The 18,361-nt window shown below is 37.4% G+C and overlaps 1 protein-coding gene across 3 annotated transcripts in view; it reads left to right on the forward strand.

Moving 5' to 3' along the window:
• The first annotated feature begins 692 nt into the window (after positions 1 to 692).
• The window catches only part of LOC124802770 (G2/mitotic-specific cyclin-B-like), a 91,871-nt gene continuing 74,202 nt past the window's right edge, over positions 693 to 18,361 (forward strand). For 2 of the 3 annotated variants that reach the window (XM_047263763.1, XM_047263765.1), the window contains exons 1-3: positions 693 to 815; positions 1,179 to 1,342; positions 16,761 to 16,983. In XM_047263763.1, coding sequence (XP_047119719.1) covers positions 792 to 815; positions 1,179 to 1,342; positions 16,761 to 16,983 — 411 coding nt within the window. In that variant the 5' untranslated portion in view covers positions 693 to 791. Of the gene's footprint in view, positions 816 to 894; positions 1,000 to 1,178; positions 1,343 to 16,760; positions 16,984 to 18,361 lie in introns of those variants that run through there. The other variant, XM_047263764.1, reaches the window with a different exon arrangement.

The following is an 18,361-nucleotide window of genomic DNA, read 5'->3' on the forward strand; positions in this document are numbered from 1 at the left end:
ATTATAAGCTTTATTGCTGCAATTTCCCAAATAGAAAATCAAAATTTTAGCTTTGACTTCCTGTAATTTGCAGACAAACCGTTGCCGTCACTTTGTATTTCTCGTACATCTGTTATTTAGTTACTTTTTTACACGCAGTCACATTTGTGATTTCCATCTCTGTTGCCTTTTAATCACAATAACAGCAGCACAATCCCCCGAGCAAAGAAGTGAATGCATAGAAGAAACAGACTGCTTCCGCATACGTGCGTTTTTTTAATTAATTTTTGTTTCTTGCGTTTTATTCCCATACGCTTTATATTGCGCACGACGACAGAGGTATGATGTGGACGTGCTTATAGGAGGATATCCAAGTCCTCATAGCAAGGACGACATCGTCCTCATCACCAACGTCAACGTCAAAACCATCGTTATACGAAAACTTGTCGTTGATATTCCGTTCAGCTGAAGTCCTGTGGCATTCCCGCTATTTGAATTGCATTGTAGCATGTTTAGCCGCTCCTTTCCGGTTGACCTTAAATCAGTCTTTAAATGTTCTAAATAATTATTACATTGTTAGTTGTTAAGTTTCCTTCTTTTTACAATTAGCTCTCACTATCGACTGTAGGGTACATAAATTTTGTGAATTTTTTTTCTGTGCTTTGGTGGTAGTGGTTATTAATGTCATTTTGTGATGTTATGTTGGCTGCTATGGACAACAGCTGACTGTCAAACAAGTGTGGAGAATTTGAATTTATGTTTAGCCCGGTGGGATTGAATTAGGTGATCCCGATGGTGTTTGTTTGTAGTAGATGATAGCTTTCCATACGCATCATGTAAGTAAAAGTACTTTTTAAGTTTGGCGTTTGTTTCATCAACTTTCAACCTGTTTTTTTTTCTCAAATCATGGGACGTGTCACTTTTCTTCCTATGAAGTCATCAGTATATTATTTCATAATTATATTAAATGCTGATGGTAATTAAGGGCTTGAATAACTCTGCACTACAACTGATATGAAGGTATTGCCTTACTATTTCTGTTAACTCTTAACATAGTGTCATAAATTGTCTGAATACTCCCAAGTAACCATATAATTGTGTACTTGCAAGAGGAGACCGTAAGTATTGTACAATGATTTTATGAAAGTTACCCATTAGCGAATTTCTTTAGCATTAGTACGTAATGTCAATTTTTTTAGATGACTGCAGCTGCAGCGCAAGTGAAAGAAATGCCTCCATTACGTGGTCTCCAAAAAACTTCAGTTCTAGCAGACATTAGCAATAAATCGCGCCCTCTCAACACGGAAGTTGACCCGAGGCTGCCACTCAAGCCGTCAAATGCAATAAGGAAACCTTCAAAAAAGTGAGCATTTCTGACCGCAAAGGATTTATCACTATGATAATTGTGGTACATCGTAATAACGTAAAATGTCAGTCAGTATTTTTTTGCAAGTAGTTTTGGTTAAATTCGTATTACGTATTTTTTAATGTTTTCTGATTAAGTATTGAGTTTGTGTGCTGACTTAAGCTACGTGGAAATAAAGGGTTCAAGAAATATGATTGACTTTACAAGTAGCATATATTATTATTATTATTTCTTTACTTTCTCAGACGTTAAGTCTGGTTAAAAATGGAAAGTGACGCGGACCTTGATAAAGCGTGACTTCCTTCTAACTGTACGCTATATGTTACACTATATTTAGGAACTTTCGGGTTATTGAACACGTATCAATAATTACGGATTTCTGTAGTTGTAGCCTATATAAGTTTGGATGTAGCTGTATTGCATTCATGTACTGGTGGATATTGTGTGGTATGACTCCTGTAGTTGATAGTATAATTGGTATAATGTCAACTTTATCCTGATGCCACATGTCCTTGACTTCCTCAGCCAGTTGGATGTATTTTTCAATTTTTTCTCCTGTTTTCTTCCGTATATTTGCTGTATTGGGTATGGATATTTCGATTAGTTGTGTTAATTTCTTGTTTTTATTGGTGAGTATGATGTCAGGTTTATGTGGTGTTTTATCTGTTATAATGGTTCTGTTCCAGTATAATTTGTATTCATCATTCTCCAGTACATTTTGTGGTGCATACTTGTATGTGGGAACGTGTTGTTTTATTAGTTTGTTGTATGGCAAGTTGTTGACGTATTATTTTTGCTACATTGTCATGTCTTCTGGGGTATTCTGTATTTGCTAGTATTGTACATCCGCTTGTGATGTGATCTACTGTTTCTATTTGTTTGCAAAGTCTGCATTTGTCTGTTGTGGTATTGGGATCTTTAATAATATGCTTGCTGTAATATCTGGTGTTTATTGTTTGATCCTGTATTGCAATCATGAATCCTTCCGTCTCACTGTATATATTGCCTTTTCTTAGCCATGTGTTGGATGCGTCTTGATCGATGTGTGGCTGTGTTAGATGATACGGGTGCTTGCCATGTAGTGTTTTCTTTTTCCAATTTCCTTTCTTCGTATCTGCTGATGTTATGTGATCTAAAGGGTTGTAGAAGTGGTTATGAATTTGCAGTGGTGTAGCCGATGTATTTATATGAGTGATTGCTTTGTGTATTTTGCTAGTTTCTGCTCGTTCTAGAAAGAATTTTCTTAAATTGTCTACCTGTCAATAATGTAGGTTTTTATGTTGATGAATCCCCTTCCTCCTTCCTTTCTGCTTAATGTGAATCTTTCAGTTGCTGAATGTATGTGATGTATTCTATATTTGTGGCATTGTGAACGTGTAAGTGTATTTAGTGCTTCTAGGTCTGTGTTACTCCATTTCACTACTCCAAATGAGTAGGTCAGTATTGGTATAGCATAAGTATTTATAGCTTTTGTCTTGTTTCTTGCTGTCAATTCTGTTTTCAGTATTTTTGTTAGTCTATATTTGTCTATATTTTTCTTTTAGTTCTTCTTTAATATTCGTATTATCTATTCCTATTTTTTGTCTGTATCCTAGATATTTATAGGCATCTGTTTTTTCCATCGCTTCTATGGAGTCACTGTGGTTATTCAATATGTAATCTTCTTTAGTGTGTTTTCCCTTGACTATGCTATTTTTCTTACATTTGTCTGTTCCAAAAGCCATATTTATGTCATTACTGAATACTTCTGTTATCTTTAGTAATTGGTTGAGTTGTTGATTGGTTGCTGCCAGTATTTTTAGATCATCCATGTATAGCAAATGTGTGATTTTGTGTGGGTTTGTTCCAGTAATATTATATCCATAATTTGTATTATTTAGCATGTTGGATAGTGGGTTCAGAGCAAGACAGAACCAGAAAGGACTTAATGAGTCTCCTTGGTATATTCCACACTTAATCTGTATTGGCTGTGATGTGATATTATCTGAATTTGTTTGGATATTAAGTGTGGTTTCCCAGTTCTTCATTACTATGTTTAGTAACTGTATCAATTTAGGATCTACTTTGTATATTTCCAATATCTGTAGTAACCATGAGTGGGGTACACTATCAAAAGCTTTTTGGTAATCAATGTCTGCGTAGTGTAGTGACCTTTGTTTAGTTTTAGCTTGATATGTCACCTTTGTATCTATTACCAGTTGCTCTTTACATCCTCGTGCTCCTTTGCAGCAGCCTTTTTGTTCTTCATTTATAATTTTGTTCTGTGTTGTATGTGTCATTAATTTCTGTGTAATGACTGAAGTTAATATTTTGTATATTGTTGGTAGGCATGTTATGGGACGATATTCAGCTGGGTTTGCTGTGTCTGCTTGATCTTTAGGTTTCAGATAAGTTATTCCATGTGTAAGTGTATCAGGGAATGTGTATGGGTCTGCAATGTAACTGTTAAATAATTTAGTTAGATGTGAATGTGTTGAGGTGAACTTCTTTAGCCAGAAATTTGCTATTTTATCATTTCCAGGGGCTTTCCAATTGTGCGTAGAATTAATTGCTCGGGTGACTTCATGTTGCAAAATTATCACTTCAGGCATTTGTGGTATCATCTTGTATGAGTCTGTTTCTGCTTGTATCCACCGTGCATGCCTGTTATGCTGTACCAGGTTTGACCATATGTTGCTCCAGAAGTGTTCCATGTCTGTTATGTTTGGTGGATTGTCTATTTTAATGTGTGTGTTGTCTATTGTTTGGTAAAATTTCTTTTGGTTTGTGTTGATTGTTTGGTTTTGTTTCCTTCTATTTTCACTTTTTTTGTATCTTCTAAGTCGTTTGGCCAATGCTTGTAATTTCTGCTTCTTTTCATCTAATTGCTCTATCACTTCTTGTTGTGAGATTTTACCTATCTTTTTCGTTTTTTGTCTGATATTTCATTTCTTATAAATTGGTAGCTGTTCGATGTCTTTTCTCAGTTTTTCTGTTCTGATCTGTAGCCTGTGTTGCCATGCTGGTTTTGTGGGTTTCTTCTGTGTGTTGGTTGGTTCTGATCTCTGCCTAGTGTGTATATTTAGTGTAGTGAGTGCTCCTACATAAACCAATAGTTGTAACTCTTCCATAGTTGTATTTTCATTTATTTTGTTGTGTATGATTGTGTTGATAGTTGTTATTGTTGTTTTGACTTGTGGGTTATTTGGTGGTCCATGCAAGAATGGTCTAATGTCTGTATTTGTGTCTTTGTATTCTATATATAGTCAGCTGAAATTTTTCTTCTATATCTAACATGTGTGTCACTTCGTGTTCTATTTGTGCTTGTTCTGGTGGCTGTCTTAAGATTTCATTTTCCTCTGATTGTTTAATTGATGCATGTTGTTCTTTGTTTGTTTGCTCTGGGATGTTTGAGTCCATTACTGTATTTTCTTCTTCTTCTAATTGCACATTATTTTGTTCCAGTATTTGTTGTACTTGTTGTTGGTGTTTTCTAATTCTGACTGGGGTATCCTGTTATTTTTGATTATTACACAGATCTGATCAGCTAGTCGTTGTTCTGTTAAAAATTTTAATTCCGGGTATCTGGTAATAAATGTTGTGTGTACTTGTGATCTGTATCCAGTTGTGTTGGTTCCTAGGTTTGTTGCTTGGTAATAACAGAACATGAGGTGTCGATTAACTTCATCTGACCATCTCATCCTCTGTCTTTGTTTTCCTTCTAGGGTGGTTGCAGGAAGCATATCCTGCAAAACACCTCTATTTGGATTTAAATCGTTTTCCAGTTGGCTAGCAGTGTCGTTACCATTGTGGGCGGGCATAGGGTTCAAGCGTCGTCCCCAACCATGACGGCGCTTGTCCGAGGCTTCTTTACTTCTGTCCTGAACCAAGTAATCACACTAAAAGGGGGGTTAGTCCTATTAGTGGTTTGTTCTTTTCGTCGCCTTTTACGACTGGCAAAATATACCGGAGGCCTATTCTTATAGATCTCACAGAGAGTGAACCCTGGAATGTGTAAAAAAAGTTGTGTCAATTTAATTTCAGTGCAGTACAATGAAATGACTTTACTAAATTCCAGTGCTCACTCTAATTTTAACGTACCCCCAAACTTTTAAATTCCAGTATGTATACTCCGCAAACCACTATGAGGTGCATGGCAGAGGGTATTTCCCATTGTACCAACTACTAGGGTTTCCTCCCATTCCATTCATGTGTTTAGCACAGGAAGACTGTTTGTTTGAATGCCTCTCTGCGTGCAGTAATTATTCTAATCTGATCCTCATGATATTTATGATTGATACATAGGTGATTGTAACCTATTCCTAGAGTAATCACTCAAAGCTGGTTCTTGAAATTTTAATAGACTTTCTCGGGATAGTGTACATGTCTTCAAGAGTCTGCCAGTTGAGTTCCTCCAGTATCCCTGAATCATTCTCCCATGGATTAAACAAACCTCCCACAAACTTGAGCAATATTCTAGAACTACTCAAGTGAGTGATTTGTAAGCAGTCTCCTTTGTAGATTGATTGCACTTCCCAGTATTCTACCTATAAACTGAAGTATACCATCTGCTTTACTGACGACTGAATCTATGTGATCATTCTATTTCATATTCCTACAAAGTGTTACTCAGGTATTTGTAGGAGTCGTCAGATTCAAACAGTGACTCACTGATATTATCATGACGTACTAGGCTTTTTATGTTTTTTAAGGTGCGAAATTTTACATTTCTGAACATTTAAAGCAAGTTGCCAAACTCTGCACCACTTTGAAATCTTATCAAGATCTGACTGAATATTTATGCAACTTCTTTCAGGTAACATTTCATTATAGAAAACTGAATCATCTGCCAGAAACCTTGTTTTTACTACTAATATTGTCTGCAAGGTCGTTAATATACACATTAACAGCAAAAGGGCCCAACACACTTCCCTGGGACGCACACAGTTATCTCCACATCTGACGATGCAAGTTTCACTTGATATCCCATATGACCATATGTTGACAATAAGTGAAGGTGTAATACTGAGTCAAATGCTTTTGGGAAGTCAAGAAATACTGCATCTGCGTGGTTGCCTTGATCCACAGCTTTCAGTATGCCAGGTGAGTTGCAAATTCAGTATGACATGCAAGTTGCCAAAGTGGCGTCAACTAAAAGGACTTGCAATACAGTGGCCAAACCGCGTATGGTATATCCCGGCCAATAAATGCCGTATGATCATTTCAGTATAGAATGTGATAGGGATTCCATCAGGACCTGTAGCTCTGCTCAGTTTTCACAATTTCAGCTGTTTCTCAACATGACTCATACTAATATTTAATTCAATCATCTTTTCAGTGGTATGAGGATTAAATTGGGGCAATTCCCCTGGGTTTTCCTTTTTAAAGGAATATTTGAAAACAGAGTAAAGTATTTCAGCTTTTGCTTTACTACCCTCAATTTCTGTTCCCGTCTCATATGCTAGGGACTGGACACAACCTTTGGGCCACTAACAGCCTTTTCATATGACCAGAATTTCTTTGCGTTCTTTGAAGATCGCTTGACAATATTCCGCAGTGCTAGTTGCTGAAGTCATTATGCGTTGCTATGTTGAGAGTCAAATCTCTTTCACCCATCTCTATTTATAGTCCAACACTTTGTTTTTCGCTTGTTATGCAATAATCTGTTTCTTTAGAAGTTTCTTGACAGTGACTGTACCCTGTGGAAGTTCCCTCTCATTATGACTGTTGTACAGGGTACGTATCTATCCAGTGTGTGGTCAACTATTCATTTAAACTTGAGCCAGAGTTCTTGTACATGTTTCTGCCCTGTGCTGAAAGTTGATCATGTTCCTCATTGAAATATGACACTACTGGTCTTTTATCTAGTTTACTGAATATATTCATCTTTCTGCTTGTTTTAGTTGTCCTTTGTACTTTGATAATCATTGTTGCCACGTGCTATGGTCACTGATACCAGTTTTAATGTGGACGTCCTTAAAGAGGTCAGGCATATTTGTTGCCATTAGATCCAATATATTTCCAACATGAGTGGGGCTACTGACCATCTGTCTGGCAAGTTTTCAGATAACGCATTTAGTAAAGTTTTGCAGGATGTCTTATCACCCCTAACAAAATTGCATTTATCTCAATTGATTGTTGGATGGTTAAAGTCTCTATTGATGATTACAGTATGATTGGGGAACTTAGGTACAAGTGAACTGATTCTCTAAAGTTTTCAGTAACATTAGGAGATGAGTCTGGTGGGGCCATAGAAATACAGTTATCATTTTATACCCTCCCCTGTTACTGAGTCATGCCCAAGCAATCTCGCATGCAGCTTCAATTTCCATTTCAGTGGATTTGAGTTTCTTGTCTAGTGTGACAAACACCCTGCCTCCATTTCCCTTGTGCCTGTCATTTTGATATACACTGAAATTCTCCCTAGATATCTCACTGCTGTCAATTTCAGGTTTCAACCAGCTTTTTGTGTGTAGTGCTATGTGAGCTTCACTGCTTTTCAGGAGTGCTTTGTTGTGAATGCTCTGGCAGTTAATCATTAGGATTTTCATACTCTCACCTGTTTGAAGAATTTCTTTCAATCTTACACTGATACTTCTGGAGTTCCCTACAGTGTCTAATCTAAAAAATCCTTGGGTGCGCCCCACGCACAGCTACCTGAGTAGCAGCCTCTGATTTGTAGTGCACACCTGACCCATTTAGGGGGACCCTACAGTTATCAACCTTATGATGAAAGTCCAGGAAGTCATAGTTTAGCTTGTCACAGAACCTTCAAAGTCTCTGGGTCAGTCCTCCCACTCTACTCTGAACCAAAAGGCCACAATCAGTAATGGGGACAATGCTGCAAATTGTGTTTTGTTGAAACTCCACATGCAAGTCTGGTCTTCTCAACCTTCTCTGCCAGTTGCTGGAATGACCAAAGATGATCTCTGAGCCCAGACAACAGGCATCATTTGTTCCAACGTGCTCCACAAGTTGCAGTTGGTTGCAGCCTCTTCCCTCAATGACAGTCGGGATAACCTCTTCAACATGATGAATGAAGCAACCAGGCTTACACACTGAGTGCACCTGGTGTGATTTCCTGTACTTTGCTGCCATTTCCCTAAGGGGGTACCATCATTCACCATATGTTTGAACTGCTGATGATTAATAGACCCTTACACTTTTGCATTTGTCTCTTCTTTACACTGGACGAAACCGTTTTCCCCAAAAACGGTGAAATGAGTTTCACTGGCTCAGTATTGCTGAAAGACAGCACCTCGAGCTTGTTGGTTTGGGGGATCATTAAAACACACTGAGTCCTCCCTGGTCCCTGTCCATCCTGCACAGGATGCCTAGATCTAAGAGTGAAATGCTACCCACAGTGAAGTGGATGAGTAATGACACATCCTTTACTTTCTGTCCCCTCACAGGATCCACAGGACAGGATAGTTCTTGAAATATCTATGGTACTGTTATCATAGGTGCACAACTCTTGGGAACTCTTCCAGCACACGATTTGCAGCAGCTTCCAATTGTGTGATGGTAGTCAAAGCAACTTCCAGTTGCTTACGAATGTGAACCAACTCGTGCGAATCTAGAACTTTAAATTGGTATATGATCTAGCACGTGTGGTCTCTCACAAGGGGAATTTATTAAGTCAGCTTTTATATATAAAGAAACAAGCTTATTGCATGGCTTCTTTCTGTAGCTCATTCTGTGCACACCTCTACACTGGTGCCAAAGAGGAACACTACAGCACGAGTTCATCTCGATAAAAATCACTAAAATGTGCAGCATCAAAAAGCATGTCTTTTACATGCTGCATCCAACAATGCCTAAGAATTTCTGTGCAGATACTCTCCAGTGCAGTTAGTTTTGCAACAGGACATTCTCTAATTGAAGCTCCTCCACACTATTCACACATCATTTAACGTGCACTGATATGCGTTGTGAACTAGTTGTTGGAACACCTAATTTGTTGAAGAGGTCTTTGTAGGATGCTGTAGAGTTAGCAACAGATATGTCTTGTAGCACACTTCTGTGTTCTTAAAGTATCACAGGAATAGGAATTTCTCCAAAAAATTCCATAACTGGTTAGTGAATGTAAATACACAGAATAAACTATAACAGTTTCTTTGTTTTAAATTGACAATAGCACTAACTGTCTGTGCTGCAAACATAACTGAACCAATGTACTTCATTAATTCTAGGTAGCGGGTTTTCCAGTTCAGATTGTGCTCTATCTGTAATCTCAAAAATACTTCCTATTACTTTTCTTTTGAGAAACCTATTTCTCTAGCTTGTGGAGTTAAAATACTGAACTGCATATACTGAGTCTTGCCAAAATTTAATAAAAATCTGTTTGCCTTGATCTGGTTTAGAATATTTCATAATTACCTTTTCAGTAAGAAAATGGGTACTATTTTTTATTCCTATACTTGCGTTGTCTGCAAAAAGTACGAAATTTATCTCATGAAATTACAAGTGGGGGATTGGGTATCAGGAAAAAGAGAAACCAAAATGGAACCATGTTTGTTTGAAATTGATTGGCTTAGTACTGATAGAAATTGTTTCCTGTCATTCAGATATGATAAAAACCACAGATGTGCTTGCTGTCTACCATTCCATAATATTTCAACTTTTACATTAGGATATCGTGGTTGACAGTCATAAGCTTTAGACCTAACCTAGTCACAAAGTATTCCCAATTCTAGCAATCAAGTCTAATTTATTGATTGTATTATATTACTGGTTAGGATAAATATAGTCCTTTTCTTAGGGTTTTAGAGTTCTTGAAATTTTAAAAATACAACTGTTTTCTACTGGGTATTTTTGCCTGTACTAGTATCGAGGCTAAAGTGGACTTAGAATGTTGGTGGGTCTTCCACTGTGTGCTGCTGCTGCTGTCAGTTTTTCTGTATAGCCAACTGAATGATAGTACACAGTAGCCAGTGAGAACTGCTGAATCTAGTGACTTGTTTTAGTGGAAGATACAAACTGATTACTTTTGTTTCTGACATGGTGATCAAGAGATTGGCATTTCTTGATCTGGGTAGTATTCGCTGTATGATTGGTTACTAGTTTTCGTATTCATTTCGTGTGTTGCGTTTTTTTTATATGTCAGGATTTCTTGGGATATTGTTTTGTATTAGTGTTATAGCTGGGTTGTGAGTTGGCAAGTGGCCGCAATGGTACACTGATCTGTAGTGTAAGTTTTAAAAACTTTGTGGGTATTTTCAGAAAATCAGTAATAAAGCCACTTTATTAAAAAAGACTGTCCATATACCATACAAAATTATAGACCATTGTCACAACTGTCAGGTTTTGCTAAAGTAATTGACAGGGTTATGTATGAGAGACAGTTGAGTTTTCTAAACAAATGCAAAATTCTAACCAATGCACAGAATGGGTTCAGGAAAAACAGGTCTACAGAAACAGCCGTATATCACTTCTTGGAACAGGTTTTAACTGCAATGGATAATGACTTACTGTGGAATATTTTTAGATCCATCCAAGGCATTTGACATCATCAGCCATGATACTTTGCTAGAGAAACTGTATTGCTATGGATTACGTCGAAAAGCATAAAGCTGGTTTCAGTCGTATCTGTGCAACAGATATCAGAGTTGGAATAATACATAATGGCACAAAATATTACTCAACATATCTGAAAGTCAACTGTGGTATACCCCAGGGTTCTGTTCTAGGTCCTCTGATCTTCTTAGTTTTTATTAATGATTTTCCTAACCATCTAACAAGAGCAGAATCAGTACTTTTTGCAGATTTCCGTAGAAACATACATTCAAAATCCCTGTACCAAAATAGTCTGTTGTAGCTACCCAAAATAATGTTTAATATCTTACCTAAAGAAATAAAAAGCATACAAAACTTACATATATTTAAAAATGAATTAAAGAGGCTACTATTAGGTCAGTTTCTGTAATGTTGATGAATTTCTTTGCTATCTAAACAGATAGTGCTCATCTTTTGATTTTTTTGCATAATCCTTTTTTTTTCAACCTGCATGTAAAAAGAAGACAAAATATGTAAATTGTAACTAAGAAAATGTTATTTCCCTTCACTGTTTAAAACATAAATTATTCTCTCTCTCTCTGTCTGTGTGTCTGTGACAATTCCTATATCATGTATATGATAAAATGGATTATAATAAATTGAACTGAATTGACTTCTGAGGTGATAGTTAGACAGGAAACTAAGAACGGATTTAAGTTTTATGGCATATTTTATACAACGGCTTTTGCACAAAATGTTTCATTAATTAAACTGCTGTGGAATTTCCCACACATACAATGGTGACACTTATCGAATACTGTTTCTTTGCCAGCTTGTCTAATTCTGTATTTGTCTCAGTTTGAAAACACTTCGTTGTTTTACTACAAATTGAACCTTGACCACGTGATCATCTATTACTTTTAATAATACTAAAACTTCTGTTGGAGATGTCGGATGAAGCTGAATTTTATCAAACTTTTCCTGGAACTTTTCTTGGGAATTGCAGACCACCTGGTAAGGAAATATTCAAAGACAATTACCTGCCATTAACAGAAAAGTTATTAAAATTTTCTGCAATTTTGGAACTATTTGAACAGTTTCTTATCTGCATTTAAAGAAAAAAGTGCATACATTTTGATGGTCTGTTGACTTTTATTAGAATTTATTTTGTGTAGTGTTCTGATCCTGTTTCTAATTCAGAATTTTGATTAAATTAATCTGCTTCTGCCATTTAATTTCTTAAGAAAACAGTAGCATTTGACTGTCACTCACCTTTTTTTAATTTACACCAGCTATGTTGTACACCCCCCCCCCCCCCCCCCCCCCCCCCCCCTCCCCATGAACCATGGACCTTGCCGTTGGTGGGGAGGCTTGCGTGCCTCAGCGATACAGATAGCCGTACCGTAGGTGCAACCACAACGGAGGGGTATCTGTTGAGAGGCCAGACAAACGTGTGGTTCCTGAAGAGGGGCAGCAGCCTTTTCAGTAGTTGCAAGGGCAACAGTCTGGATGATTGACTGATCTGGCCTTGTAACAATAACCAAAACGGCCTTGCTGTGCTGGTACTGCGAACGGCTGAAAGCAAGGGGAAACTACAGCCGTAATTTTTCCCGAGGGCATGCAGCTTTACTGTATGATTACATGATGATGGCGTCCTCTTGGGTAAAATATTCCGGAGGTAAAATAGTCCCCCATTCGGATCTCCGGGCGGGGACTACTCAAGAGGATGTCGTTATCAGGAGAAAGAAAACTGGCGTTCTACGGATCGGAGCGTGGAATGTCAGATCCCTTAATCGGGCAGGTAGGTTAGAAAATTTAAAAAGGGAAATGGATAGGTTGAAGTTAGATATAGTGGGAATTAGTGAAGTTCGGTGGCAGGAGGAACAAGACTTCTGGTCAGGTGACTACAGGGTTATAAACACAAAATCAAATAGGGGTAATGCAGGAGTAGGTTTAATAATGAATAGGAAAATAGGAATGCGGGTAAGCTACTACAAACAGCATAGTGAACGCATTATTGTGGCCAAGATAGATACGAAGCCCACACCTACTACAGTAGTACAAGTTTATATGCCAACTAGCTCTGCAGATGACGAAGAAATTGAAGAAATGTATGATGAAATAAAAGAAATTATTCAGATTGTGAAGGGAGACGAAAATTTAATAGTCATGGGTGATTGGAATTAGAGTGTAGGAAAAGGGAGAGAAGGAAACATAGTAGGTGAATATGGATTGGGGGACAGAAATGAAAGAGGAAGCTGTCTGGTAGAATTTTGCACAGAGCACAACATAATCATAACTAACACTAGGTTTAAGAATCATGAAAGAAGGTTGTATACATGGAAGAACCCTGGAGATACTAAAAGGTATCAGATAGATTATATAATGGTAAGACAGAGATTTAGGAACCAGGTTTTAAATTGTAAGACATTTCCAGGGGCAGATGTGGATTCTGACCACAATCTATTGGTTATGAACTGCAGATTGAAACTGAAGAAACTGCAAAAAGGTGGGAATTTAAGGAGATGGGACCTGGATAAACTGAAAGAACCAGAGGTTGTACAGAGATTCAGGGAGAGCATAAGGGAGCAATTGACAGGAATGGGGAAAATAAATACAGTAGAAGAAGAATGGGTAGCTTTGAGGGATGAAGTAGTGAAGGCAGCAGAGAATCAAGTAGGTAAAAAGACGAGGGCTAGTAGAAATCCTTGGGTAACAGAAGAAATATTGAATTTAATTGATGAAAGGAGAAAATATAAAAATGCAGTAAGTGAAACAGGCAAAAAGGAATACAAACGTTTCAAAAATGAGATCGACAGGAAGTGCAAAATGGCTAAGCAGGGATGGCTAGAGGACAAATGTAAGGATGTAGAGGCCTATCTCACTAGGGGTAAGATAGATACCGCCTACAGGAAAATTAAAGAGAGCTTTGGAGATAAGAGAACGACTTGTATGAATATCAAGAGCTCAGATGGAAACCCAGTTCTAAGCAAAGAAGGGAAAGCAGAAAGGTGGAAGGAGTATATAGAGGGTCTATACAAGGGCGATGTACTTGAGGACAATATTATGGAAATGGAAGAGGATGTAGATGAAGATGAAATGGGAGATATGATACTGCATGAAGAGTTTGACAGAGCATTGAAAGACCTGAGTCGAAACAAGACCCCCGGAGTAGACAATATTCCATTGGAACTACTGAAGGCCGTGGGAGAGCCAGTCCTGACAAAACTCTACCATCTGGTGAGCAAGATGTATGAAACAGGCGAAATACCCTCAGACTTCAAGAAGAATATAATAATTCCAATCCCAAAGAAAGCAGGTGTTGACAGATGTGAAAATTACCGAACTATCAGCTTAATAAGTCACAGCTGCAAAATACTAACACGAATTCTTTACAGACGAATGGAAAAACTAGTAGAAGCCAACCTCGGGGAAGATCAGTTTGGATTCTGTAGAAACACTGGAACACGTGAGGCAATACTGACCTTAAGACTTATCTTAGAAGAAAGATTAAGGAAAGGCAAACCTACGTTTCTAGCATTTGTAGACTTAGAGAAAGCTTTTGACAATGTTGACTGGAATACTCTCTTTCAAATTCTAAAGGTGGCAAGGGTAAAATACAGGGAGCGAAAGGCTATTTACAATTTGTACAGAAACCAGATGGCAGTTATAAGAGTCGAGGGACATGAAAGGGAAGCAGTTGTTGGGAAGGGAGTAAGACAGGGTTGTAGCCTCTCCCCGATGTTGTTCAATCTGTATATTGAGCAAGCAGTAAAGGAAACAAAAGAAAAATTCGGGGTAGGTATTAAAATTCATGGAGAAGAAATAAAAACTTTGAGGTTCGCCAATGACATTGTAATTCTGTCAGAGACAGCAAAGGACTTGGAAGAGCAGTTGAATGGAATGGACAGTGTCTTGAAAGGAGGATATAAGATGAACATCAACAAAAGCAAAACAAGGATAATGGAATGTAGTCTAATTAAGTCGGGTGATGCTGAGGGAATTAGATTAGGAAATGAGGCACTTAAAGTAGTAAAGGAGTTTTGCTATTTGGGGAGCAAAATAACTGATGATGGTCGAAGTAGAGAGGATATAAAATGTAGGCTGGCAATGGCAAGGAAAGCGTTTCTGAAGAAGAGAAATTTGTTAACATCCAGTATTGATTTAAGTGTCAGGAAGTCATTTCTGAAAGTATTCGTATGGAGTGTAGCCATGTATGGAAGTGAAACATGGACGATAAATAGTTTGGACAAGAAGAGAATAGAAACTTTCGAAATGTGGTGCTACAGAAGAATGCTGAAGATTAGATGGGTAGATCACATAACTAATGAGGAAGTATTGAATAGTATTGGGGAGAAAAGAAGTTTGTGGCACAACTTGACCAGAAGAAGGGATCGGTTGGTAGGACATGTTCTGAGGCATCAAGGGATCACCAATTTAGTATTGGAGGGCAGCGTGGAGGGTAAAAATCGTAGAGGGAGACCAAGAGATGAATACACTAAGCAGATTCAGAAGGATGTAGGTTGCAGTAGGTACTGGGAGATGAAAAAGCTTGCACAGGATAGAGTGGCATGGAGAGCTGCATCAAACCAGTCTCAGGACTGAAGACCACAACAACAACAACAACAACAACATGTTGTACACATCTTGGCGCTCTGTGTTTTACAAATTCTTGTTGCCTTCCTCAGTTCCCATTTAATTTTATTGCCTTTTTTGTTTTCCAATTCTTTTTCTTTAATTTATGCCATGCGCTCTGCTGTTGAACTTATCCAAATGACCTGGATACCTTGGAAAATGTCACAACTTCCACAGATAGCCATTACCTGAAATATGCGCCATGCAATAAATCACATTCGTAATCCAGAAAAGTTTAATATTTCTGTTATGAATTCTAGTGCATGAATTACACATTGACAGCAAAATTTGCTTTGTCTCACAATCTTTTCTGTTTTTCTGTTTTGGAATTCATTTTGTAGTGTTCCACTGTGTTTAGTTCTTAGTTAGTTGCTGTGGTAGTGATTGTTCTTGTTTCATAAAGTGGAAAGCTATTTATTGATCAGTGAACATTTACATAGATGAAAGTGTTCTATATCCACTGTGTAGATATTATATATTTTTCAGTTTAAGCAGTAACGTTGTCATAAACTTTGTTATACGCAGGTAGCAGGAAACATTTAGCGATACATAAAATCTAAGGTACATAAATTCTTGTTCATGGTGCACATTTCATGCATTCATATGAAACTTCAGTGTAGGAAAACTAAGATCACATAGACACTTATGCTAATTAAGTTTAGGAACCATCCATCAAAGCTTTAAGGGGGTCAGAACTTTTGCCATAATTTGTTGCATGGAGGTACATTCATTTCTGTTTGTGGTCTTCCATATTTCGCATTATTCCAGAAGTAACAGGTGTCGTGTTACATCTTTTATTTAAAAAAAGTGTCTAGTTGCAAATACATAATTGAAGAAAAAACCACAACAGATAAGTGATGCCTATGAATACACATATACAGTTTATAGTGTGTATGGTAGAGGAAAAAGTGAAAGAAGAACCCATTTTAAGAACACTGAGGCACTACAATACTTTTATCTGTTATTAGAGATACTGACATTTTTACTCATTTGTAAATAACTGTCGTCAGGAAAAATGTTAATGAAAGACAAAAACATAATCACTGTACTATTTCACAAATGTTTTGTAATTTTGTGAGTAAGCAGTCAACTTCTGGTGATTAACATGTAAGTAATGCAATAAGGTTTGAAATGCGATGTCGAGCGTCTGTGCAATCTCAGGTACTCCATAATTTTGATAATAGGGAGCTTGTTCTTGTAAGAATACTTCTTCCACCCCTCCCCCCATCCCTCACACCCATAACACTATTTTTTATTTTTTAATGGCTTGTATTGAATTAAGGTTCTGATGATTGTCATTTTTCAGTGTGGAAAATGAAGTTTTGGGCTTGACACAAGCATTAAATAGGGTTCCCATAAATGAGGCAACTTTGAAGCATGCAGATAAAAACTGGCTGCATGATAAAGAACAGACTTCTTATTCATCAACTCTGTATAACATACAGGGTATAGACGAAGAATCTGCAAATGACATAATTTTTCTTGGAGAATATGCAAAAGATATTTTTGAATATCTCAGAGCACTTGAGGTGAATATTAAAGAATAATATCAATTGTATTTATTTGTAATATAATGTAGAATTTTTTTTTTCTGATGTATAAAATTTAGTTTTAAACACGGTAGTTCCCTCCTGATGGAGCTTGCCTTAATGATACAAATACGTATATCATTGACTGCAACCACACCAAAACAATTTTTGTAGAGAGGCCAGACCAACATTCATTCCTGTAGAGTGCGGGAAGCTTTAAAGTAGTTGTGGGGGTGTGGCTGATTGATTCGGGCACATGAGTATAACGTCAGCCTTCATGGCCTTGATGTGTTCATGCTACAAATAGCTCAAACCAAGGGGAAAAGCTACAGCCGTTAAATTTCTCTTGATACTGAGCTGTAGTCTTATATCTTAATGTTTGACATCCTATTGGTTATAATATTCCAGACGTTAATCAGATAGGTTAGAGAATTTACAATGTAAAAAGTGTTAAAGTTGGATATAGTAGGAATTAGTGAAGTGTGATAACAGAAAGAACATGGCTTCTGGCCAGGTGAGTATGGTTACACACACACACACACACACACACACACACACACACACACACACAGAAACGGACACACTGTACTCATTACTCGCTGCTGGAGGTCCCAGGTTTGAGTCTCGGTCGGGGCAATCATTTTTCAACTGTCCCTTTTGATATTTATCAACACTTGTAAGCAGCCAAAGGTCTGGATTTCATTGTAATTTCATTCTTTGAGAGCTGCAAGATCACCAATGGTATCTATACAGGTACCAGCTCCATGTTTTCAGATTGTTGAGAACTGGGGAACTGGAATCCAGTAGTAAGAAAGAGGAGGAAAAGTGTAGGAGAACTTGGACTGAGGAAAAGAAATGGAAGGGGTTGCTGGCAAGTATTTTGCGCAAACTCAGTTTAATAATTTAATCACTTACTTGAATAAATAAAATAGGTTGTCATGGCATACCAAAAATCAAGGGCAAAGACATACGTAATCTCCTTCATAGATTTCAAAAAAGCATTTGATTCGATTGATAGAGAATCTCTATCAATCCTGGAAGAAATGGCATTGGATAAGAAAACAACTAATATTATATAAGCAACACTGACAAATACATTTTTGAAAGTTAAATTTATGGGCGAGTTATTGAAACACTTTGAAATAAAAATGGGAGTGCAACAGGGGGATGGTCTCTCACCGTTGCTGTTCACTTATGCACTTGAGAAAGTAGTCAGAGAATGGAACACAAATATTAAGAGTGGTATAAGACTGGGTTGTAAAAAGAAGAACCTTAAAGTAAATTGCATTGCTTTTGCAGATGATATGGCCCTGTTTGCTGAAACAATGGAAGAAGCATGGGAGCAAATCCTTGAACTAAAGAAACAAGCAGCTAAAAT

The sequence above is a fragment of the Schistocerca piceifrons genome, chromosome 6, assembly GCF_021461385.2.
Source record: "Schistocerca piceifrons isolate TAMUIC-IGC-003096 chromosome 6, iqSchPice1.1, whole genome shotgun sequence".
NCBI classification, from domain to species: domain Eukaryota; kingdom Metazoa; phylum Arthropoda; class Insecta; order Orthoptera; family Acrididae; genus Schistocerca; species Schistocerca piceifrons.